This window comes from Bemisia tabaci, chromosome 5 (genome assembly GCF_918797505.1).
Source record: "Bemisia tabaci chromosome 5, PGI_BMITA_v3".
Lineage (NCBI taxonomy): Eukaryota > Metazoa > Arthropoda > Insecta > Hemiptera > Aleyrodidae > Bemisia > Bemisia tabaci.
This window is the reverse complement of record NC_092797.1, coordinates 6379824-6406716: the sequence shown is the minus strand read 5'-3', so window position 1 is coordinate 6406716 and position 26893 is coordinate 6379824. Positions and strand designations below refer to the sequence as shown.

General features: G+C 40.2%; 1 protein-coding gene across 8 annotated transcripts in view; it reads left to right on the top strand.

Moving 5' to 3' along the window:
• The window catches only part of LOC109034885 (sodium-dependent nutrient amino acid transporter 1), a 186652-nt gene that overhangs the window by 74343 nt on the left and 85416 nt on the right, over window positions 1-26893 (top strand). For 2 of the 8 annotated variants that reach the window (XM_019048277.2, XM_072301132.1), the window contains one exon: window positions 26024-26090. The exons of the other annotated variants lie outside the window; for them this stretch is intronic. In XM_019048277.2, the coding sequence (XP_018903822.2) occupies window positions 26070-26090 (21 nt within the window). In that variant the 5' untranslated portion in view covers window positions 26024-26069. The remainder of the gene's footprint in view (window positions 1-26023; window positions 26091-26893) is intronic. 8 annotated transcript variants of the gene reach the window in all.

Genomic DNA, 26893 nt, shown 5'->3' with positions numbered 1-26893 from the left:
TCAAAATTTTAAACCACTGATTCTTTTCTTACGTTTCCTCCATAAAAAAATGACAGTGAATACCCTCCTTGTGACTTATGGAGATCGGTGTTCCATGTCGATATTTTCAAACATTTTCACGCGAAGTTGAATCTCTTCTCGCTGAAAAATACATTTAAAAAAACATTATCTTATTTTGAAAAAGAAAAATTTCTTCGACTGCGAAAAAAATGTCAATTTTGTAACAGAACAGTTCCACGCAAAATAAGTCATTAAAATTATGATTATTGAATGATTGGGTTCTGGAAATCCTGATATATTCAGGTGGACTCTGGTCCTCTGGTCAGCCGGAAGTCTTTAACGAACTTCACAAATGCTAATTCATCACTTGAATTTGGAAATTTGCTAATCTGCCCACCGTATTTTACGCGGAACATTTTGAAAAGTTTTTTGCGAAATTATATCGCGGTGCTCGATTTACACTTCTGTTGAGTGGTTCGTTTTACCTTCTTCTCGTGACGTATGTAAATCAGTGTACGTTTCAAGTCACGTGCGATAGTATTCTTTAGTGCCGTGCTCAGGAAGAACGCCGTATGAATATTCGAGAGTTGCAAAATTTCCCCGGATAAAACATGTATTTTTGTCGAAATTTATTTACATTTTTCCCTAAAATTTTCAGATATTTTAGATTAAAGTGCAAATAAAATATTCTGAGAAATTGGAAGAAAAATGTTTACAATTTCCCCAATAAATTTGTATTTTATCAGAGGAAATGTGGCAACGCCTGGAGGTTCATACGGCGTTTTTCCCTAGCATAGCAGTACACCTCTGTGTGAGTGTGTTGATTTCGATTCACCGCGTTTCATGAATTCATGATCTGGAGAGGGTCTACAATCCAGTGTATTTGTTGTGATTCGTAAGTACCTCGTTCTCCGTATCGTAATGCAATGACCTCAGTTTGATGCCGCACTCATATCCAGACCTCAATGGCGACAGTTGATTACTCAGCCGTCGATTGCTCAAAATCTTCGAGTGGAGTTTCAATTACGTACGAAAATGAGATAGAATTTAGAGTGCTCCGTTAAGGCAATTTTGAATCTATGCTACACAACGTTTCAGCTTTCATAGTTGAGGATATTTGAATGCATCGCAGGCAAATAGCTAATTAAATCATGCATTTTATCGAATGACTTTAGTCTAAACTCTAACTAAAGGCAGTTACAACATAATAACATTTTTACGATTTTGACGAGGTATCCTCGAGTTTTTAACGTTAGGAAAGTAAGATTTCATCACATCTACGAACTTTTCATGTAGTCCTCTCTGAAATGGCTTCTCTCATATTGTAAGTGTCACCTTAGCGGATCTGATGAAGCGGAAATATTGTTTCATTTTCACTGACTAGGTGCTTTGATAAGTATGGATTATTCAACACAGGTTTAAATAGCGGGATGTCATTGTTGTTTTGATCTGCGATTGAATTGCCAACATTTTAAAAATTCTATATTTTATGGCATGTTGTAAATTTCAAAATGAAAGTTCAAGTAATATAAGACACAATTGTATATGATGCCATTTTTTTAAGGAGAATTTGTACTACATAAGCAAAGAATGGTACAATATTTTTTCCAAAATTAGCTAGAGGATTAGAATTTCACTCAAAGTAAGAATATTTTACTGTTTTCCCAGGCATTTGACAAAAATCTGCTCTGACTTTTTGCCTGTGATACATACAATTAGTTACGTAATGTCGTGACTTGAGTTCTTCAGCCCGTGGTTGTGGAATTTCTACGACGCAACATCGAAATTCTTCTAAAATAGGATAGAACATGAAAGAAAATTGGATATTAATGGCGGAGGAAAAAGAATCGAAACATTTTGATGAGGAGGCCATATTATGATTGAAACCTCTCTCATTCCTTAAATTCAAATACTACAGTAATCAAAGGGGTCGGAAGATAGGCGGGATAAGTTCAGTTTTTGAAAAAATTGAGCTATTAGTAATTTCAACTAAAACTAGGCTGAGAATGTAAACTGTGAGAATCTAACTAATAAAAGCCAATGTTTAAGCATCAAAAAGTGAGTTTGAACATTCTTTCCGCCGTAAGGTTACATGGCATTTTGTAACTTTAAACACGTATTTCTTGATAAAGTAAAAAACTGCACTTATCTTACTTGTCCTCCAAACCGCTGCATTAAAGTTGTGATAAAGTGCCCAATAATCAAAACAATTTAGGAAAAAATTCGCGCTTTAAGCATCTCTCTTGATCTTTCGGGCCTCGAAACCGCAACCTTCGCGACGTCAATAAACAGCGTTAATGATCGAAGACCAGACCACAGAGGTCGACTGTAGGTGTAGCTGTTTCATGATTCGTGTTTAATTGTCGTAATTTTTCTGAGGAATTGCAATTTGTATCGTTCAGTCCATTAAATTGTCAAGCTCAAGCCATAATGATGACAGCACGAAAAGTGTTGCATTCTTGTCTTTGATTAGTAGTTATCAGTTTGATACTTCAAATATGTAAGGGCCATCTTCTCGTGTTTAGGTGGAGTAAGGCATGTGCCTGAAAATTGAGGCATATTTCGGTAAAAGGGCGTATGAGACTTACAATGCTGCTAAAATTGTGCAATGTAGGTCTCTAATTGTGAGTAACTTATCCTACAGTTCTGCTATAAATTCTTCTTAAAATTTACTCTGAGCTTTTCTTCATCATTACAAGGAAGTAAGTCGACTGTGAATGAATTTTATCTTCCGCAAACGCTAAAAAAAACTGTCAAATAAGTTTTTATGATTTTTGCATGAAATCAGAGGAAAAATTGGTATAATTTTCAGTTATAGATGCCCAAGATTCCCCAGGTAATAATGAAATTCGCGAAGGCAAATTTGGCAACATTCCGTTCAACATGTACGTTCTTTTCAGACGACGATTTGCTCTATCTAGCGAGGACCACGCCGTGATCACGAAGAGAATGGTGGTTTCAATAGAATGTTTCATTTGCCAAGAAATGAATTTTGGGTCATTCCACGCCTAGGTAGTCCGGGGGGTATTTTTTTTTTCCCCTCCAAATGACCCAACGATATTTATTTTTGGACTTCTTAATACTCCTATTTTTTGGAAATATATGCGGTTTACCTCCGTTTTGTTTTTTTTCTCGCAATTTTTACGTGTCTTGTAACCCCGTTGCTTAGCTTTATCCTACTGTAAAAAGAGTGACAGTTTGGAAGCAATGTTTTCTGGTGTTCCCGCCAAAACCAAGTTTCAGATTATGCTTGCAGTTGTCAAGAAACTGATTCAATGTGCTCCTGCAAAGTTTCAATTTTTAAAAGTAATTACTGTATATTATATGTAACTTCTAAAACTTAGTGTACTGACTGTCACACCCGTTACACAAAACATGGGTTTTTTAATGTAACTATTTTAATTCATGTCATTTTGAGATGCCAATTTTTTCCGTACATCTTCAAGTCAAGTACAGCTTTGGAGTATTTTTTCCAAATTTTTATTTCAACAATTGATGGGCAAAAATGCGTAACGGGTGTGACACGTTACGGGTGTGACCAATGAGAAGAGGCTTCAATTATGCAGATGTTGCCTCACTTTTCACCATTTTGTCTATGGTTATCACAAGAAATACACTCATATGCATAATTAGAGGTATGTATACATCTAATAAGAGAGAGATAGACAACTTTTTTGCCATATTTCAGTATTTAAAGTGAATACACCTTATCTCAAAAGGACTTCAAATAGAACTCGTTGAACTCTCTCCGATTTGATTGAAATATTTTCACTTCACTATAGGCACAGACCTACCGTGCCAGGGTTTTTTTTTTTTTTTGTTAATTTGGGCCATGCGAGGTCCAGGACCGCGAGGACGAAAGGGGAATCCTGGGTTACCCGAAGAAAAGCCCTGGGACGGTAGGTCTGGGCCACCCTGTAGAAAAATGTAGTTTTGGCAAGTTCTACATTAAAATGCGTCTTATTGCAGATTTATTTACTGCTTAGGATTGCCTACAATAAGAGTACGAGAAGAAAAGTAAGTTTTTTAACTTTTAAACTCTCTAAAAAATGATGGACCTCAGAGAGACAATTTGTCACACCCGTTACGTCACACCCGGGACGCAAACGGTAGGTCTGGGCCACCTTGTAGAAAAATGTAGTTTTGGCATGTTCTACATTAAAATGCGTCATATTTCAGATTTATTTACTGCTTAGGATTGCCTACAATAAGAGTATGAGAAGAAAAGTAAGTTTTTTAACTTTTAAACTCTCTCAGAAGTGATGGACCTCAGAGAGACAATCTGTCACACCCGTTACGTCACACCCGTTACGCAAACTTTCCCATTTTTCAAGGAAAGAAAAACAGATAATCGAAAACGGATCATCGGCAGTTGAAGCAAAAACCCTTGGCTTCATCATATAATTTAATCAGATTTTTACATTCATAAAATTCGCTGAAATTCCACTTTACACTCACTGAGGAAAAACTCACTTCCAAAATCGGTCACACCCGTTACGCATGCCTTTTAATTTTTTCTGAGGAATGGAACAAAGTAAAAACAATTTCTGATAAACTGAAATGATCTATAAAAAAAGTTCTTTCTGCTGCTGCGGATCATTTTTTAATTAAACCCCAAGAAAGAGTTCAAATTCTTGTTGAAAGTTAAATTGTTGTCACACCCGTTACAATGGAATGACCCTTTTCCTAAGATAAATAAGATTCAAAAATATATATCTATTTCGATAATTTCATTTCCTTAGTCCTAGTTTGAATAATTACAATTTTGAAAGAAACTGCTTGGCGGATCGCAACCTAATCTTTTTCCATCACCCAATTCAAATCTCAGAATTTTCACCGCGTTTATCTCGAAAACTTTCGATTAATACTTTACAAATTTTATTCACAAAACACCATTTCCAACCGATCATTCAACCGAGACAATTTTCATGACATCATTTTTTCAAAGGCAAGGCGTTAATCATCGATTATCGATTGTATCCCATTTGAATCTTTAGTAACGAATCGATTATTGAACTGTTCGTTACAAACACCCTGTTCATCGATCCTTTTCCACGGGTTTAAATGGCAGATCAATCGATGTATCGCAAAGCACGCCACGCCACTGCATTTTTTGCTTATGCAAACGCACCTGCAAGTGAGTCTTCGAATAATTCGATGCGTCACGAAGCTTCCTTATCTCCTCGCTTCGAAAGCTCATCGATTCTCTACAAGTTTGAGTCAATGGCGCACAGTGGATCGAATCAATCAGAGCCGTCGGATACGGCATTTTTAACTAAAAATGCAATTTTTTATGTTTATTTCGTCCAATTTTGAATTTCAAGGGGTGTTTTTAGAATAAATTTTCACGAGGAAACCAATGGAACCACTTTTGGAATCTGAAAGTTTTGTATAAACGGAGTTTTAAGCGTTTGAAGTTTCCAAATTTTGGCCGATCTCACCTATTGACTGGATCTACTGTGCGACGCCTCATATCGACGGAAAAGTTGAGTAACCATCCCGCGAAATCCGACTCCGAACGATCTCGGTTTCAAAAACATAATGCAGGCAGCGCATCCGAAGTTTTCAACAGGAGAGAACCGCTGTGTGAATCATCGAACTCGTCGTAAACGCAGATCCGACGGAAAGCACACACGCGAAGCAATAACGTGCGCATGCCGGCGCGGCGTACCAAGGAAAAACGCCGTAAGAACATCCACATATTGTCAAATTTTATCCGTTATTAAAGCTCGTTTTTCTTCGAATTTTAAATAGGATTGGTTTCCAACCAATCGAGTTGGATCAACTCACAATTTGGTATAATGTGTGTCTAAAAATGTCAAGAAAAATTGTCACGACTCTTCTTGAACACCAATGAATGGACTTCATTTTGCAATTAAAGAGGATAGTTTCCGACTCATTCATAAAAAGACGTTTGTACCTAGGGGAATAGTGGTATATGCGTTGTTTCTAAACTGAGCCAGAAATTGTAGTTCCGAATTGTAAAATGGAGTTCCAATCATCAGGGAAATTAGTTGAAATATGATAGAAAACTATTTTTCATGATTATTTTTCACACAATGCCATTCAAAATTTTTTCTCGGTTGTCAGGAAATTGAAAACAAAATCAATTATAAATTTTCTTGATACCCAACTAATATTATTATATTCTTCGGTGAAATCGAGAAAATGGCGAAAAACGAATTCTCATGATTATCAATGATGATTTTACTTTGAATTTTTGGAGAATTCTTTTTACGATTCGATCTGATATGTTGTAATTTTTAGGGAAATGAATAAAATAGAAGATTAAAAGGTAAAATTTGGCAACCTTGGAAAGTTCATACGTCGTTTTTTCTCAGCAAGGCAGCACGATCTGACGAACGCCGAACGAGCGAGCGGTGCAACGCTAATCCAGGGCCAGATAACGTCATTAACGCGCGCACTATCAAAATTGATGGTAATTTTGGCCGATACCGTATCGGAAGGTGTGCTTTGTTGATATTTCCACTCGAATTATCCCCTCCATAAAAAATTTCTGTTTTTATTTCTTTGGCTGTCGGCGTCAATAGAGATTCCTTTGTTTGTTATATAATTTAGCAGTCACGTTAGACGTACACTAATAAATCATGTGACACTTTCATAGATACTCGCGTTCGATTTCTAAGGCTTAAAGCCATCTTGTGGAGATGTATCTCAGTAGATCTATTGGAAAAGTTCTGTCCTGTTCTTTACTATACCGTACCGTACCGTACTGGAGGCAGTATGTTGAAAAATCTTTAAAAATAATTATAAATTTTAAGAAGACAATACTCAGAAAATTGGACGAAATTATACATTCTAGAAAGTCCCTAGGGGTGCTTTTAAAGAAAAATTTACCAGGGGTACAATTTTAGAAACGAAAAAGTTTTAAAACGCTCACGAAATCTGATGTATGTAGTTACTGGTATTTGAAATGCTTGAAAAATACTCCACGTAAACTTTACTATAAAAAACACCTATAGGGGGTCTCCTAAAACATAATTTCCAAACAGTTTTTTAAAGAGTTTTCGAAAAGTTTTTAGTCTTTGTATGTGTCATTAGCTTCCTTATGTAGATGGGTGTTTTTATGGATAGGCCGGAAATAGTAATTCCTCAACGCAAAATGAAGTCTAGATTATGTACGCCCAGTAAAGTGCTTCACTCAGTGGCGTGGCGTGCTTTGCGATTTATCGATCGTTATGCCATTTAAACCTATGGAAAAGGATCGATAGACAAGGCGTCCGCAGCGAACACCTTAATAATCGATTCTTTACCATGGGTTTAAATGACTTAACAATCGATGTATTGCAAAGCCTGCCACGCCACTGGCTTCACTCATCCCATAAAATCGGCAACAGCGGAAAACGGATCATAGTTATTTAATTATTCATCCATCGTGAAGACTTTTTGAATTCCTGAACTCACCAGCGGCCACGAACCTTGGTCATTAATTTACAATTTCCTCGATAAGTGGTCGTCACGTCTATTATTGTGATAATGACGCGCAAACGCCCGCCCCGTCGAGCCTGCGTCTGCACCGATACTGCTCCGCGGAGCAAAACCACCTAAGTCCAACGGGAACCCTCAGCACATAAGCGATTTTTGCCAGGTGCAGCTGAGCGCGCCATCGAGAGACTCGCGGATGCTGCGAAGATGGACCGACGCACAGTGGATCGAGTCAATGGAAGATGTCGGACATAAAGTTTTTAACTAAAACTGAAAATTTTGCTGTTTATTTCGTCACATTTTAAATTTCAAGGGGTGCTTTAAGAAGAAAATTCTATGAGGAAACCACTGGAGCCACTTGTAGAACCTCAAAGTTTTATCTAAACAGAGTTTTAAGTGTTTGAAGTTTCCAAATTTTGTCCAACTTCGCCTTTGGACTCGTTCCGCTGTGCGACGCCGGGTCAGAATTTTAATCCTCGTCCAGCTACAAACAAGAGAAGAGATTCATTTTATTGTTGCGTCGAAAAAAGTGAGATGCCACTCGAGGGACAAATAAAGTAATATCTCTAGATGCTTTCAGACCTTTCGGTGACAGGAACATAAATTTCAGTCCGTTTTTTTCCTCCGTAACTCGAGATGATGTGAGTGGATCGCTCTTATGGTGTATCTAAGAATTTAGGTTCCGCGTATTGCTAATCGTGACTTCGTGAGCCAAGTTTATTCACGTCACCCATAGATAAATATTTCCGGGTTTATGGTTACTTTGGGCTCCTTTTTTTTTGGTTCGATAAACCTAAAGGACTCGGTTGCTCGACCAAATTTTTGGTACAACCGACCGAAACCGGAGCTTACTCCAAGACATGTTTGGGTGAAAAGAGTGTCTTGCGGAACTCGTGTAATCTATGGTTTCCTCGTTATCACTCAGAGATTGTTTGCGTCTGATTGCTAAAGGGGTTTCAAAATGTTAACCCAATGGCATGGTCAGTGGAACCCAAAGATTTGATCAATGTGTAATCCGAAAAAGCTAATCAAATATATCAACCGCAGGTATAAGTTACTTTGCCTTCTACCTCCCATATTAACACAAAATTTCGGTTACTACTTTTTCATACTGTGTAGGTTCTTTTGACGTTAATACGTCCAATTATTTTAAACGCTACATTTCATTAAAGTACTTAATCTCCTACCCTGAACTTTAAGAGCTTTTTTTGAGCTTTGGAGTTGATTTCAGAGACAACCAGTGACACCATCGTGTTTTTCGTAAAATTTTGCCCAAGAGCAGCACTTTCATCACACATCCTTGACACATGCAAGAACTCCATTAAAATTACCACCGTGTTTTTCGCAAAATTTTGCAAAAGAAAAAGTACTTTACTCACAAATCCCTGACACATGCAAGAATTCCATTGAAATTCCGTCGTTCAAAAGGACTTTTCTCGAAAACTTCAACACGTCGATGAGTTTTTTTGACACGAGAATGCTGGTGTGAGGACCTGCGCCAGGTGAGTTTTCGAGGTTCAGCGAAGCGGTTGATGAGACCGGACTTCTGGCGGACCGGTGCGTCGTATGTCGAAATCCATCGAAGACGGTACCCACAAATTTTAAGCGGAAGCAAGATTGATCGTTGGCCTGGCCGTTTCGTAATGCTTCAGCCGGGAATCCGGTCGGTCCTCGATGGATCACTTACGTAAGCGACCAAATTTCAGCGAACGCATCGCCGGCTCCGAAACCAATTCACAGCGGGGTGTTGAAATGGCGCCCGAATAAAAATCAACCAAAAATCACCACTTCAGATGAGGATGGCATTCAGTGGCGTGGCGAACTTTGCGATATATCGATTGATCTGCCATTGAAAGCTATGGGAAAGGATCGATTAACGGGGGTTCGCAACAAACACTTAAATAGTCGATTCTTTACCATAGTTTCAAAAGGGGCAAATATCGATAATCGATCATTCGTGCCCTGCCACTTATGACATTGTACTGTTCATCGTGCGGAGTCGCCAGAGGATTGAAAGTGAACTGAGTAAAAAATATACGGAGTTAAAAGTAAGCTGAGTCAAAATACACGGAGTCAACATATCGACGGCAAAACCGCAAAAATTCGTACCTCGGTTTCAGTGTTACAGAATTCCCGTTCATACTTTATTTTTTAAAAGGAGACGCAACGGGCATTATGCCTTAAAATTTTCGATGTTCATCACACAGAAAGTAAACATCACCGAAGTTTTCAAAAAATGACGTTCAGTTGTTTTCCAAGTAGACAATTAAGTATGGCAGGAAGTCTGCCATGCCGCAAATCGAGATACGCATTTTTGCAGTTTCACCATCGATATACAGAGGCAAAAATGCAAATTCCGATTATTTGAGCTGTGATATACTTCTCCATGGGTATCTTCCATCGCCTCCAGCAAATACATATTCCTCTACTTCGAATTTGTCTATAGTGGACTCTACGAACCCCATGGTAAAGCTCAAAGTTGGCAAACCGCAGATCAGAGAGCAGTATAGGCACGGCGCGGCGTGCTGAAAAGAAAACTTCAGTTCCAAACTTTGAGCTTCGATTCATATTGATCACCATCAGTGAGCCGAAATTTTTGGTCGCAGGAACATAATTCCGGTTGCACAGATGAATCAAAGTTTCATTTCTGCGATCGAAACATAATTCCGGTTGCACAGATGAATCAAAGTTTCATTTCTGCGATCGAAAACTTTGATTGTTCGAATAGAAAAGCTTTCAAAATGAACCGAACTTTTTTCCTCCGTGCACACAAAATAAAAGCGCAGTGCCTCTCATCCACCGCGTCATAGCTCATAGCTTCGATTGGCAACTTCCGGCTATCGCAATATCAGCACAGAAAGTTCCGTGTGACACGGTGTGCGGTGACGCCGAATGCGAAACAAGACTTATTAGCCCAGATCCCCGTTTTACAAAGCGCTTGTTGATGCCGCCTGCATACGCCCCGAACCGGGCTCCCATGTAAGAAAAAACGCCGTATGAGCCTACAGACGTTGCCAAATCTCCCCTGATAAAATGTATACCATCGAAGGAAGTTGTGTATATTTTACCTTGATTTTTTAGATCATAGATAAAATTGCGAATGAAATCAACAGAAAAATTAGAAGATTTAAGAATGGAGATGTTGAATGTGTGAGGAATTTGCGATTTGACAATATTGATTCCTATGTAAAAGTTCGCGAGAAACACGATGGTGCCACTGGTTTTCTCTGAAATCGACTTCCAAGCTCAAAAAAAGCTCTCAAGTTGAAGCCAAAATGGAGGGGATATCCCGCGCTATCCTGAGAGTCCACCTCTACATCAAGACGAACTCTCCATGCAAAGATAGGGAGCAAATACATTAGCAGGGTTGTCGTGTTTTCAGTTTTAGAGTCCCCAAATAAAGTGGCAGCCCTGCCAATGTATTTGCTCCCTATCTTTTGCATTGAGAGTTTGTCTTGATGTAGGGGTGGACTCTCAGGATAGCGTGGGATATCCCCTCCATTTTGGCCTCAACTTGAGAGCTTTTTTTGAGCTTGGGAGTTGATTTCAGAGAAAACCAGTGGCGCCATCGTGTTTTTCGCGAACTTTTACATAGGAATCACCAGCCAAATCGCAAATTCCTCACACATACAACATCTCCATTGCGAATGAAATCATCAGAAAAATTAGGAGAATACTATCAAGAATTTGCCCGGTAAATTTGATTTTTCCGAAGTAAATGTGGCAACGTCTGAAGGCTCTTACGGCGTTTTTCCTTGGTGTTCGCCGGGTTGCGTCTCGGCTAATTGAGCGCGCGTGCCCGCGATGGGACGGCGCGTATGCGAAAACTCCGTGGAATGCCTCTCCGCGCGTTGCGTGCGCCGCGCCGGTCAATTACCGCTCCGAATCGAGAGAAAATTCCCCTGTAGGTCAGTAATTTTGTATCTATTTCGCTTTGTGCCAAGGGAAAACGCCGTATCGACCTTCGAATGTTGCCATATTTTCCCTAAAAAATATATATTTTCGAGAATATTTATGAATAATATCCGCCCCAGAGGCATAGGCGTCGCCAGCCAGAGGAGGGTTCATAGGGTCACCTCTGTCCAAGAACGTCATCTTTTACGATTTTCTGGAACTGTTACTTATGGACCACCCGAGGATAGTTTCTGAACTCTAGACTGTGCTTTCAAGCGTTTATTCAAGGTGTCCGGATTTTTCCGCACGTTCGAATAAATTTTTACCCCAAAAACGTTATTTTTCGCGATTTTCAGGAATTTTTACTCGTGGACCTTCACAAGAGAAACTTTTAACTTCAGAACTGCCTTTTTAAACGTTTGTTCAAGGGGTCTGGATGTCTCCCCACGGCCGGCAAAATTTTCCATTAAAAAACGTCATTTTTCTCGATATTCATGAATTTATACCGAAGGCCTTTATTTGCCTCCCTATTTGAAATGGACCACTAGACAAGGCACGCATTCAAGCATTCTGATACATGTTTCTGAACCAGAATTTTACGTAGAACACGATTCGCACAACGAAAATTACGGAAACCAACTTCTAACGAAGATATTAACGTTTTTATTTCACATTGGTTACGAGGAATTTGAACTGCCCGCTCGCAAGAAACTCAAAGCTCTACGTGAGTCAAATCGCGCACCACAACAGTTTCAGCAAGCCTCTCGATCGAGCATTGTTCATTTCCCACTATGTGCTGTTCAAATTATGAGCAATTTGCTATTGCTGAGCCAAAGCGTCAAAATTGAGGTTGCCAGATTTTTATATCGTAGAGACATCATGATAACGTTTAGCGCGCGATGTGAATCACGCAGAGCATTGAGTTTTCATGAGTGGGTGGTTTGAATTCACGCATCAAGAATCATCAAATATCTACGTAAGGAGTTGATTTCGGTAATTTTCGTTGTGCGCATCGTGTTTTACGTAAAATTTTGGTCAAGAAACATGTATCAGAATGCTAAAATGCGTACCTTGTCTAATGGTCCATTCTTAACACTAAATCTGCGTTTTCAAACGTTCCAGAGTGATCAGGTAGAAAGGAATCAAAATTTAATTGAGTATTTCTGAAATTTTTTCCTTGAAATCTTCACAAACGCTTGATTAGATTGTGAAGGGAACTAATAAGCAAAATTTGGCAACGCCCAAATGTCCGTACGTCGTTTTTTCTTAGCATGGCAGTGTTCGCAGGCGCTTTCCTAGAAAAGAAGCGAGAGATTGATAGAACATTATGGGCTTTACCCCTCCATGAAGGACAATGTTGTCGTTCTGGTTCAAGATCACCCACATTTTCGAGGAATCGCGTGTGATTGTTTGCTCCATTTCTAGGCTAATGGTATAACATAGTAATTGTATGTACCTGACCGATTGTGATGATTCGTTAGATGTCGGTTTTCAGTCATATTCGTCGATGAACAGGTCTTTTAAGCCGAGAGTCCCTTTTCTCTACGCAGTAATCGAAGGGATCAAAGCACAACATATCGGGTTGGTACCAGATTCGTTTACATCAGACGTTGCATCGTTGCATCGGTTTTCTACATATGGAAAGTCTAACTCTCAGACGTAGAAAAACGCTTATTCCGCAGTTATGAGTTGGATTGAAATAGTGTCTTTGTTTTTAACATGTCTCACGTGAAATCTTGATGAAAAAACATGTATTGCTTTGCATACTTTCTCATGCTGTCTGGTTGCACCTCAAAACACTTCTTCTCATACCGTCGCTCATCTGACGCAAGGGTTTATCTCCAACTCCGCATGAGCTTAGAGGGCTGATTATTGAAATTGATAGACTCAGGAATAGACAAAGAAGACATCGGATGTATGGAGCGACCCTATTGGCTGAAGTGGATGGTTCCTATAGACTAAGGGAGAAAATGATGGATTAGCTATGGGGTCTCTCGTGGGTTGCCGTTAGTTAGTCTATTGCCAACCTCTTTTGTCCATTGCAACCACCCGCTTCCACCGATAAGATCCCCACGTAACTCTTTTTGTCTTCTTTGTCTATAGCTTTGTCTATAAATCAATAATCGATCCTCTGAGAAGCATGAAGGTACACGGAGAGCAGGGCTTTTATGGAAATTGAGTTATACATCCTTACGCTAGAGGAGCAATGCGACGAAACGTGAGCGTCCTCAGGAAAAGGGACCCTGAAATCAGCACCGAGGAGTAAAAAAGCACCTAACTCCATTTTCGCCTTATCGAGATATCAGGGGAAAACTGCGCGTCAGTCCCGTTGATTCCAATCTAAATCGCCATTTTCGAAACTCCGTAACTCAGAAACGGCGTAAAATGAGGCTACTTTTTCCATACTCACGGAACCGGTATCGAAGATGAGATATCCAAAACGCCACCAACTCGATTTTTTCACTAATGTGAGGTATAGGTACTTTCTGGCTCTGGGGCAATGACATTAATATTGCAAGAAATGGTTTTGTCGATCGAGGTCACTCGAAAAACTGTCGATAAATTTGACTTTTGAGAGCTTTTTCGAACGTCATTTGACAAAGGTGCGGTAAAGTTTCGATTATGGATCCGCAGGTCGTTGACGTAACGGTTAGCATTAATTTATGTTCGCTCAGGCCGAGATCTCAGCTGGCAAAATTATATTCAATAAAATACATAATGTACGCTCACTTATTTAATATGCTCTCTAATGCTTTGCGCGCGAATTTCCGGAGGATTCGCATATTTAAAGAACGATGATCGACTGGTATTAATCCCGAATTTTGAGCTTGCTTTTTAAATTCTAAAGAGTCAAGGGGTTCAGCACACGTTTGAAGCCTTCGAGTGTTGTCAAATTTATAGTAAGCTTCCTCAGACTTCCCTGATAAGAGCACCTAAAGACACGCATTCCGTCTTTATGTCACCAGATATCTAGTTTTTATACATAGGCCCTCCGTCATTCGGGTGGTAAAACAAACTACAACCCCTGTGCGTCTCCAAAGATGTATGAAAGGCGTAAGTGCCTTCAATTTTGATCATGCAACACGCACATCCCTGAAACACGTATAGTTGCATCGTGGCGTCACAACCAACCGACAGTCAATATAGTATTTGGAGGTCGAGATAGTCACCGCTTTGAATTGGTCATTCTAAAAGTCTTCAGCGCCAGAAATTATAATACGCGAAAGCAGTGAGAAACGTCGTAATTGACCCGCTCTGAATTTCAGAGTTCTGAAATATTAAAGTTAGGAAAAATAAGGTCGTAACTTCCACAGTATTCTACACATTTCATAGCTTCCCCTTTAATTCTCGATAGGGAAACACTCATTTTTGTCCGACCTGTAAGCCAGTATTTCATTGCTTTTAAACTTTTCCTTTCGTTTCTACGCTCTGCCTTCTTCGAAAACACTTTCTCGGTGTTCGATCGAAAGTAAAAACAGCTTCTTGGAGGAAACACAAAATAATTATTTTTTTCAATTCAACGCATATGCACGTTTTCAAGACTTTCATTTGCAAGTAAATCCCACTAACAATTAATATTTCGAAGCCCAACTCCAGTTTTTCAGTCATTTCACCGCCAACCACGACTCGTGCTCTCATAATACGCAACTTTACCTCCCCTTGCCGCATTGTGCACGTAAATTTCACCCTTTCCTGCGGAATCTCCATAATTGCACGCTCAGTTTGGCAACAGTATCTGCGTTTACGCGCTCTTGAGGCGACTGGATGGCCCCTCCGCTCGACTATTAAGAGTAATTAATTCCGATAGGAGATTATTCTAAGTTAGAACCGCGTTTCTGCAAAGGAAAACCGTTTACTCGTATGTTGTTTCTGTTGAGCTCAGCAGAGTAGTCGGCAGGTATCAATTGGACGTATTTAAATCAAAAGCAACTAACTCTACAGAGATTTGGGATCTGAAACCCATTAAATTGCATGCATAAGAGGGTCCATGTCCAAATGAAGATAGCTCCTTTTCTCACGAATACGCTCAAATCGCTATTAGCTCAAACTCGATTCGTACGTAGTGTTAGGCCAGGTTGCCAGGAATCTCACCCATCTTCTCGCAGGCAAAAACCTTGAGAAGCAAAACTCCCTCCGGCCAATTACATAATCCCATCTCGTGTCTGTTCCTCCATCTGCAAGTGCTAGAGAATATTTTCTAATTTATATTTATAGATTTTCGCGAGGGAACGCCTTACACAGAAATGTCCGAGATCTTTTGGAGCAATTACGTTGTACGTAACGCACCGTGCGTTACGAGGGGAGGAGGCCTGAAACCTGGCGGTACTTCACGATTCAAACCGGAAAAAGCTTATGGTCATTTTTTGGGAAGAAGCCGTTTTAGCAACATTTTGTTGCGACAAAAATTGGAAGGTGGACTCAAAAGCGTTACCTCACAAGGGTGTCTGTAGTTAAGTCACAAAGGATCGAGTCAATTAGAGAGGTCGGACGTGAAATATTTAACCAAAACTGCTAATTTTGATTTTGAATTCATGACATTCTAAATTTTAAAGGGTACCCCCAAAATAAAATTTCACGAGAAAACCAATGCAAGCACTTTTCAATCCTCAAACTTTTGTATGAACGGTGTCATATGCGTGTAAAGTTTCCAAATTTTGTCCGAACTCTCCTATTGACTCGATCTACCGTGCGTAGTCATTAGGGGATGATACGTCACGTAGTACTTGAGAATTTTTGAAGGATTTTCTTCATTTCTCTCTTTTCTAGAATGACAGAAAATGTAATTTTTCAGCTCGAAAAATTCTAACTCACAATTAGTTTTAGGATTTTCCTACGAGTTCTAATGCGTTCGATAGCAGTTTTGTAGGATGTTTCAGGTGAAAAATACAATAGACTATAATTTGCAATCCGGAACTACGATTGACGGCTCATCGGTAAAAATATGTATGTGCATGCGGAAACTATTCTCACATACGTTGTTTCAAAAATGAGACAGAAATTGTAGTTCCTAATGGCAAAATGTAGTCGAATGCAAGTCATTCAAAGACGAAAGTAGCCACTTCACATTCTGCTGCTTGGCAGTTGATGCCTTTGAGAAAATTTAACTATCACACATTTGGAATCTGAGGGAAATGCTGTCTCATAACTTGTAGCGCCTAGCACCGCACCGTTGCGGTATGAAGCAGTAAAATTGCATGAAAATTTTTAAAGAAAATTTTAGAAAAAATTAAGCGTTGCACAGACTCAGCGAGAGAGGTATGCCGCTATAATATCTCTCTCTTTTACATTAAGTCACTAAGCAATATCCATTCTACTAATTTTTCACGTCCATTTTCTTTGAATCATCAGAAAGTTATCACATACTTATAATCGGTAATCGGTGTTAATGCTGCTGTATGAACATTAGGGTCTATATGCACGTATGGGTTCATTCGTAAGTCCGAAGTTGTAATCGCAGCAAAATGCATCAAAAATTGAATTGGTCTTATGAGCTTCCCTGGAGCTTCAAGAGATCGCACTAATTTGTGCACATTTCTTCGGTCACGATTCATTTTTCACGGTTAACACTCCAGAAGAATGCGTTCGGAAGCCTTGCATATTCCTATGAATAATTAATTCTCTACGTTGCACGAGAAGTTGGCAACAAGTACAATAAAATCTTGAATTACGGAGATACGAGGTACAAGTCACGTGTGAAAATATTTACTCGCGGACGGGTGGCGCAACTGGTTTACTCTCGCTTCAAAGTGAAGTTCAGATGCGCAGTTGTCTTTTTCATGGATTTTTTATTCGTAATTCTTCCATCTACCTTTATGCTTCCTCATTCTATCCTTTCTTTTTCTTCAATTCTCCCTCTCATCTACTTTTTCCTTCTATTTTCTCCTTTTTTCCTTCTCTTTTCTCCTTTTTTTCTTCCCGTTTCTTCAATGAAGTAGCTTAAATCGTGTAGCTATTTTATGAATAGTCAGTTACGGATGCAGATTGAAAAACTGGTCATTTTGTAAGGGTAAAAAATGATCAGGAATACGTAATTACAACAATTGAAAATTAATAAAAATCAGAGCCGAGGAAAAAACTATAATTTTATAGAAATTTAAATTGTAAAATGCCAACATCTAATGTTTCTAAAATTGTACAAGATACGTATATCATAGATACATAATCTGAAGAACGATCAAATCTCATAGTAGAAGATTCAGTATTCGCATTTTTTCAAGTCTCAGGAGCTTCAAAAAATTTTAGCAAAATTTTTACACTGAATTCTCATAGGCTGTGTTCTAAACCACCTTAAGTATCGAAGTCGTTAAAAGTATCCTCATTAAAGTAATATAAGTCGAAATAACTATGTCTAGATTAGTTTAATTGATTTGAAATCTCCGTTGCTCTGGAAAATATTTTTCAGGACCGTTTACCGACTCTACCAAGAACTCTCCCTAATTTATCACAAAAATCTAAAGTTTCGACTTTTGAAAGAGCTTAAACTGGTGTGATTACTGACATAACGATCAATTGAAAAGGCAATTTGTCAGTTAATCGCCCAGAAGTTGTCTGGTTGCGTAGCTCTGAAATATTTGTGGAATTGTTATTAGGAATTGATAAGAGGATCTACAAACTGCGACGTTACTTTATGTCGATGGCAGAGATCGCAAAATTGCTCTAGCCGAGGACTTAAAATTCTTCACGAGGATATACCATTCCGATAGCTCCAGGTAGTTGATTTGCATTGAGCGATGGAAAATCGATGCTCTTTCCAGTTGCGGGTAATATCAATACCCTAACTGTTCGTCATCATTTCGCAGGAATTTGTAAATTTTTCCTGAAAAAAGCGTGCGGCATTTCAGGAGCAATAAAAAATTCGCCAGGCGTGATGCTCATGACTCACACACACGGTCGCCATATTGTCACAAAAATTGCGAGTGTGGTCTATGGATTTTTTGCAAGTGTCTGAAACTCGCGGTCTATGTTTTTTCGATACTTAGAGCTGGAAAGAAAATTAAAAATTTTACAAAGGCGTGGCGTGCTTTGCACTGTATTGATTGATCTGTATACCACTCAAGCCTGTGAAAAAGGATCGATAAACTGGGTTTTCGCAACGAGCACCTCTTATAATCGATTCTTTACCTCAGCTTCGAATGGGGAAATGTCGGTATTCGATCATTAACGTTCCGCCACACAATGGATCGAGTCAATTAGAGACGTCGGACATTAAACTCCTGATTAAAATTGCAAATTTTGATGTTTAGTTCAACACATTTTACATTTCAAGGGGTGCTTTCAGAAGAAAATTTACGGGAAAACGAATAAAACCACTTTTAGAAACCAAAATTTTTTTATAAACGGAGTTATAAGCTGTTAAAGTCTCCAAATTTTGTCCAACCTCTCCTATTGATTCGATCCACTGTGCGCCACCGGAAGAAAATTAAAATTTTTACTGATCTTTTTCTCATCAGGAAATAAATCCGGCGCCTCCGCTTACATGGAATATGTTGCCCAACTTCTCAAGAGCAATTAAGCAATTCGACAAATTTCGAGCATTTCCGGCAATTTGACAGAATCGCTGAGGCGGTCGGAGAGGTAAACAAGGCCCCCGCGGGCGCATGTCGTTGTGTCAATAAAGTTGCGGAAAGCGAAATTTTCGCGACAGGCTCGCATTCCGCGCAGCAATTTCCAGTTCGCGCTCTCCCAGCGGCTCTCACTCGTGAAGAGGATCGAGGGTCAACGAAAAGCACGGTTTTAAATCCCCCCCTCCCCCTCCACGGGCCACCCCTGGCTCTTTTTTGATTGGGAGGATCCGAAAAAAAGCCGCAGGTAATCGAACGTATAAGTTGCCACATCGATCTTACTGACAATTTGTCTTCATTTGCATAGTAGCAACGCAACAAATTCAGGCACTATCGGAAAAATTTAAGTAACTCAGATGTCAAAGAAGAGATGTGTTCTGCCGTGTTAAGTAAAAACGCCGTAAGAATATCTGGATGTCGCCAAATTTTCTTCTATTAAATTACATTCATTTCTGAGGAAATTTATAATTTTTTTCCTTGAAATTTTCAGATGCTGTGAATTAAATTGAGAATAAAATGATCTGAAGAATTGAGAAAACAGTACGCAAGTTTCCCTAAAAGTTCGTATTTTATTGAGGAAAATTTAGCAACTTCTACGGCGTTTTCCCAACCACGGCCGTACACGGAGAAAAAAAATTCATTCATGAGACCCAAAGTTGAGGTCATATGGATCTCTGAAGTTTTCGGATCACGTATCTAAAAACTTCGGGTCCAGGTGCCGAAGTTCGGGTCAGACATCTGAAGTACTTCGATATATACCGAAGGGTTCGAGTCACACATCTGAAGTACTCCGGTACATTACCGAAGTGCCTCGATGTCTGACCCGAACTTCGGCAGCTGGACCTCAAGTTTTTAGATACGTGATCCCAAAACTTCAGTGATCCACATAACCTCAACTTCGGGTTCCACTCACGAAGTTTTTTTCTCCTTGTATTTATCATAAATTTTCGGCAGGATTTTGTGAAAATATAATTGTGACCATTCAGGAGAAAAGGGACATCATTCCACACATGCAACATGTTTAGCGGAGCGATTTTGTCGAAAAATTGGATTTTGAGTCTTCTATGGAAAAAATTGGGGAAGTAAAGTTGCATCCTGATCATGAAAGTTTCTACCGTCAACTAGACGAATTAAAATTCCCAATAGTTTTTTCCTAAAACTAAGATTTTATGATTCGGTGGTGCTTTAAAACCGCTATAACTCCTTATGTTATTTGGAGATTTTTAAGCGGTAATGTGCTATGCAGTTAGGCTGATTCCGTTCAATCCCGTAAGGTTTTCCGCCGTAAAATGTGGCTCTCAACGTCGCAGCGATGAGCTTTAAGCGTGAAAATCCCGGAGCCCGATTTTCCCACGGAGAGCAACCTTGGCGCGGCCCGGCGGTCGCGCCACCAAACCACCGAAATGCAACGTCAGAGCGTCGCAACCGCTCCAGCCAAAACCGCGCATCCACGGCCGGTTCCCGTCGCAGTTACGTGGTTCTTCGCTCGGAATCGCGGTTGAGTGTGGGACCGAAACCGCAGAGATTGCCAACGTGACATGCGCGTTCCCTGCTCTGTTACCGGTGACTGGTTACTGCCCTTGCGGTTGTCGTTGTCGCGTCGCGTCTTCGCGGTACCCCCCGACCCCCCCCCCCCTCGAATCCTCTTCCTCCCCCTCTCCCGTGCGGAGGTTCCGGGACGTCGGAAAAACAAATCGCTGCGCTTATAACGGCGAAAATCGCCCGAGATCCACCGGCCTAACGCAATCGCGTGGTTCGTTGTCGGATTTTCCAGCAGCTCGCTTTTCCTGCCCCCGAGGAAAGGAAAGCTTACGGGGGCGCGGATGATGGTTGTTCAGGGTGTCTACAAGTCCGGAATTTCCGGAGAGTCCGGAAAAAGTACTGATTTTTTAAGGGCGGTCCGGAGTTACTGAAAAAGTGCGGAAATTCCGCAAAGAGGTCCGGAATTTTGTTCACTTTTTGTCATTTTTGTCGCGATTTGAGCGAGAAATTGAAATTTTTCGAATTTCGTCAATTGCAGGTACTGAAAAAGTACTGAATTTTTCTGTTGAGGAGGTACTGAATTTCTTGGGAACGTACTGAAAAAGTACTGAAGAAGTACTGATTTCTGGTCAGTCTGTTTTCGTAGACACCCTGTAGTTTCAAAACTGTACTAATCGCACGGTTGGGTTGCTTTGGGTTCTACTCCCCATATCAACCCAAAATGTCGGTTAGATTCCTCACACCTACGGTTGGTTTTATATCGGAGAGTCAAATATACGAGTTAGTTATTGCCAACAGTCCGAAGGGTATTATCATATGATGCAGGGGACCAAAAAAGATCGAAAGTTTTCGGATTTATCAGGAAACAAAATATCTCCGGGAAATCCATGGAATTTATTCAAATTTTGTTGTTAATAACCATGAATTGCTTCTTTTTATTATTAATTTCCGTGGTTTCTTGAATTAATTTATACATCGCGATAATCATGGCCTCTCTAGGACACAAACCGTGTAGCAGCACAACGTAGTGACTGATCGTCCCTAGCTCGTTGAATCTCTCATTTCGAAAACGACCCAACTCGGGTTTTTTACAATGTTCATTTTTTTGCTCAGCAACACTCCTTTTCTGGCTCTTACGGTGTTTTTATCGTCTCCTGAAAAATTTCAATTTCCCGAGATGGGTCTTTTTCGAACCGAGAGATTAAAATCCATTGAATCAATTTAGGTTTTGATGTTCATAACATTGGCTTTGCTTCGCATTATTTTACTGATGGTAATTCATCTTTTCTTAAATTTACTCATACATCAGGAGAATCATGGCTTCTCTAAGACACAAAATGCAGCAACTGATAGTCCCTAGCTCATTGATTCTTTCAGTTCGAAAACGACCCAACTTGGGTTTTTTACTATGTTCATTTTTTTGCCTATCAACACTCCTTTTCCGGCTGTTACGTAGTTTTTATCGTCTCCTGAAAAATTTCAATTTCCCGAGATGACTCTTTATCGAACCGAGAGATTCACTCAGAATCAATCACCTTATTTGGGCGAACCGGCAGCGAGGGAGGGTAACGCAATAAAAGAAGCCATCCACGTTTGTTTATGGAAGATTGGTTTTTCGCCGGTGATGATATCGTCAGCGTCGTCGGAGCAAATTGGAGGACCGCTTCTTTCCGCGTCGGTGCCGGGAGCAACGGGCCCCCCTTCCCCCCTCTGCCCCTCCCCCCCCCTTCGTACCAGGGGGGCACCACTTTAGCGGAATTCACTTGTTCGGTATCCCAATCTCCCGTGTTACTCTCCAGAGCCGTAAGTGGATTTCTGTATGAGCCATGGTTAGCACACGCTCTTATGTGTCTCGAGGCTCATCTCAGACTGCACTTTACGGCTGTCTTCCGTAACATGGTAGCAATGACGGACGGGTCCTCCGATCGTCCCGAGCAGAGGAGTTTCGGACGTGAGAATCAGTTTACGTTGACCTCTGTGCCCTCTCATTCGCCCCCCCGCCCCTCCGGGCGCTATCGGCTCCCCCCCCCCCCCTCTTGTGACGCATATCCATTCACTGATGGGTCAATCAGAACGAGGCTGACGTGGGAATCGAACCCAGAGGGGAGAGGGTATTGGTGGACACCTCGTATGGCAACGTGTAGATCGAAAAGGTATCAGTAGTGTTGCGTGCTTTGCAATTCATCGATTATTCTGTTATTTAAATCCATGGAAAAGGATCGATAAACAGGGTGTGCGCAACGAGCACCTACATGGTCGATTCTTTACCGTAGCTTCGAATAGGGAAATTTCGATAATCGATCGTTCACGCCTCGCCACTGAAAGGTATCCTTTCAGAGATCAGTGTAACGGAGGCGAATCCAGCAAATTGGCAATATTGTTTTCTCTCCATTTAAACCTTTGTTAAATAATCGATCCTTTGTCAAAGCACCTGCCTCTCCGCGAATACCGATCAATTTCCGTGGGGTTAAATGGAGAGAATACAAAGTTGCGAACTTGCTGCGTCTGCCGATCCAGGGTAACAAGTTTTTGAAAAATCAGTGAAAACATGGTCGAGTTTGGGAATTTTCTGCGGAACCTTTAATTTGTTTCTTCTTGCCAAAACATGAAATTTTTCTCGCGCTCGCAGTAATTTTCAAAAAAATTAAAGGCGGCAACATTAATTTTCTAAAAATCCAACGCCTTCGCATTAAATATCTCATAAAATTTAACGCGGTTGCTGTAAATATTTCAAAATTCAACACGTGAGGGATAATTTTCAACAAGCAAATCAACAATCACACAGTAATTTTTTTAAAAATTCAATTATTTTGCACCAATTTTGTACAAATCAGTGCATTTGCTCTAATTCTAACAAAATATCAATGTCCTTGTCATATTTTCTCGTAAAAATCAGTGCGTCGAGTGTTCCATCTTCAGAATAAAACCGATTTTTTATTTGTGTCGGTGTAACCGAACGTTCAATTCATGTAACCAACCCTCTTTCGTCTGCTCTTTTAACTCCATAAGTTCGGTTATCTGAACCGAACGCTTGATTCGTGAACTGAAAGTTGGATTGGCGAACCGAATAGTTAGAATGATACAGGGCACCATGTTCTCCTTCATTTCGTGGGTATGCAATTTTACCTACTTGGAAGTTGAAATAGTTGTATCATACGTTTCGCCCCATTCAACTTTTCTACTCATGCGTTAAAGTCTCTGAGTCAGCGAAACAGAGACAACGCTCTTTTTCATCCTTGTGGATGTGTGAGAAAGTTTTGTTGCTTCATAATCGTGACCATAATTGTGAAATGGAACCTCAACCTCCGGAAGGAAATTCCCGAAACGTTGAACTTACAATAAGCGCGAAAAACGATCGCGGGGAAGCGCCTGCCAAACTGGAGAAATACTTCAAGCATCGCACCGTCTCCGCCGCAGCTCCCAGCCTCGCTCTCGGCTCTTGATTCACGAATCGCGCTTACAATTAAATTAGTTCCCAGATGTTTATGCTTATACTGCCGTGCTAAGGAAGAATATCGTATGAACATTCGAGAGTTGCCAAATTTTCTCTGATAAATGTTCATTTTTGAGGAAAATTATGAATATTCTTCCTTGGTATTTTCAGACACTTTAGATCAAATTACAAATAAATGATCTATGAAATTTGCAGAAAAGTATTTGAAAATTTTCCTGAAAATTAGTGTTTTGCCAGGAGAAATTTGGCAACGCCTGAAGGCTCATACGGCGTTCTTCCTTAGCACGGCAGTGTATGCTGATAAGAAATGTGTAGGGCAGCGCGCAAATGCAACTTTGGGAGGTGTGCGCAAAGATGGAGTGCGTTTTGACAAAAATGTAATGAATTTTATATCATCCATTATTCAAAGTCATAGCCTTCGCAATTTTATGATTGAACAAAAATCGATTGGTCATTTTGTGGACATTCTTTAAGAAATTCAGGCCCCTCCTACTTTTAAGAAAGTAAGATTTACTTCCCAACTGCTCATCAGCATTAAAATACATTGTAGCCAAAATTAGAGAGGTAGGTACGGCCTAAAACCCTGTATGAGCATAGTAAGAGCAACGCTTCTTTTTTCTCCGTGGTTTCACTATAGTTGAATTCGACTCTCTTGAATTTTTCTTTTTCAAAATGGCTGAATTTATCGAAAAATTCTCCATTAATGAAACTGGTGACGAAATCTTAAGTACACATCTATATCGCACAACCATCTCAGCGTACGGAGGTTATCCCAAAGAAGGTAACAGTGAGGTCATAATGAAAGTCATCTATGCGGAAAGTGGGTTTCCCCGAGAACCCACACCACCTCTCTGTGTTTCCCATGCCTATCATTTAACTTTCACCGCTTACACGAGCTTGTAATCAACCCCGCGTTAAATGCAAGTACATGGGCAATGGGAGCAAGTGCAGCCTACGCGCAGCAGCCCTTTAATTAAGTCATAATGACATTTCGGTGGTTTTTGATGGGAATACCTAATGCTCTCATTATCCTTCCGACAATAAGGAGCTCAACCTTTGCAAATTACCAGCACCCAATACTGCGATTTTATTCTAATTTTATAATATCTGTATCATCATCAAGCAAGCTAGGGGAAAATATTGAAAATTTCGTGCAATGTTACCGTCAAAAGGATAAGAGACCTCGGTGCATTGAGTCATTTACCAAAGAGAGATTTTGGTTGATTTGTGTCGAAAAATCGGATTATGAAATGTCCATGAAAAACAATCCGTTGTGTCCTTACGAATTTTTGGAGTATTTCAATCTGTTTTGTGCTCGTCAAGGGCACGATGGTTCATTAGGTTATTTCATTTAGGTTCATTTAGGTTACAGGTTCTAACCTGTAAGATTTTTTGCCCTGATCGTGGCAGGTTAGACTTTCAACCAGCTTTTTTTCGAACGTTCGTTTTTTTTTTTTTTTTTTTTTTTTTTTTTTTTTTTTTTTTTTCTTGCGCCACAGATTACAGACAGATAATTCCGATTCTGTTCGACATTTTTACGCAATTTTTATGCGAAAATGTTCGACCAGCTTTCATGTATGCTTTGCTTTGGAAAATTAGCGAAACTTAAGACGCAGATATTCCTGTATTTGCCACCGAGAAGACATTTTCTTGATTCTAGGAAGAAAAATGCCATTGATCAGATTTCGCACCGAGAATTTTCGTGGTGCTTTATTCGCCGTAAGAATATCCAGAATCCACGGCGTCTGGGAGTCCAAGATTTTTCGGAGGAACCCGCGTTACGCACGCTGACGCTCGGAGCGCACCGCTGCGCGAATCGTCACGCAAGAGCAAACATATGAATATAATCAGGCGAGCATCGTGTTACCGCCTTGTTTGCGCCGATCAGGCTGATCAGCCCGCGAGGACCGCATTTGCATAAACGATGCTGGCCATTAGCATCTCCTCTCCGGGCTCATCTGGTGTTATTCAATTTATTTACCTATCCATCGGACGTATTTATGCTAAAAGGAACTATGTTACGCGCAATCCCTATGCACGTAGTTCCTTTTAGCGTAAATATGTTCTATTAATCCGCTGCTCTCATAACACGGGACCACTTTATTCATAATCTGATACCCGTGCTCTCTTGCACTGTGACTGCATTTTTCGTGCTTTGTTCTAATCGATCCATCGTCTGTTCCAGGTAGGCGAGTTTCTTTCCCAGTCAATCGAGATAAGTCTCTGCAAAAATGTTGGAATTTTGCTACAAGGTAAGAGTTTTTCGCGGGGAACCTCTCGCGTTGTTTATGCTGATCAGTATCGTCTCGTATGCTGCCGTTTCAGGTGCGTAGGGCTCATGCGGCCGCGCTAAGGAAAACACCGTATGAGCCTTCAAGCGTTGCCGAATTTCCTTCGATAAACCGCGAATTTTCGGGAATATTTATCATCAGTTTTCTTCCGATTTTACAGAGAATTCCGATCGTAATTTAATCTGAATCGTCTGAAAATTTCAAGGGAAAATATTCATAACTTTCCCCACAAATTCAATTTTCTGAGAGGAAATTTGGCAACGTGCGAATGCTCATATGGTGTTTTTCCTTGGCGTGTTTCCTTGGCAGTGTAACCACTCATACTTTGCTAGATTTCTTCCCGTAAAATTTTAATCTCTTTGAAAATTTCGCTCCTTCCTAAAAAGTTCCCTTCCATTTTTTCGAGATTTGTATTGGGACTTTAATCAATATTCCTGAAAATTTTATAAATTAATATCCATAATTTTTCTTAATAAATTTACACTGTAAGGGAGGTGATTTGGCAACATGGGAATGCTTATATATTTTCCTGAGCAAGGCAGCACAGCCCGGGAGACGGGACGAAAAAAGATTGTAGACGGATTAAGTATTCTCTTCTAAAATCCCGGGAGTCATGTAATTGGACGTATTTCTATCAAACGGAACTATTTGCATTATGACGTGAGCCCTATTATGCGTGTATTCTTATGGGTCTCAGGACTCATGTCTTAATGCACATAGTTCCGTTTGACAGAAATACGTCCAATTCATTCACGGAGCTCCCA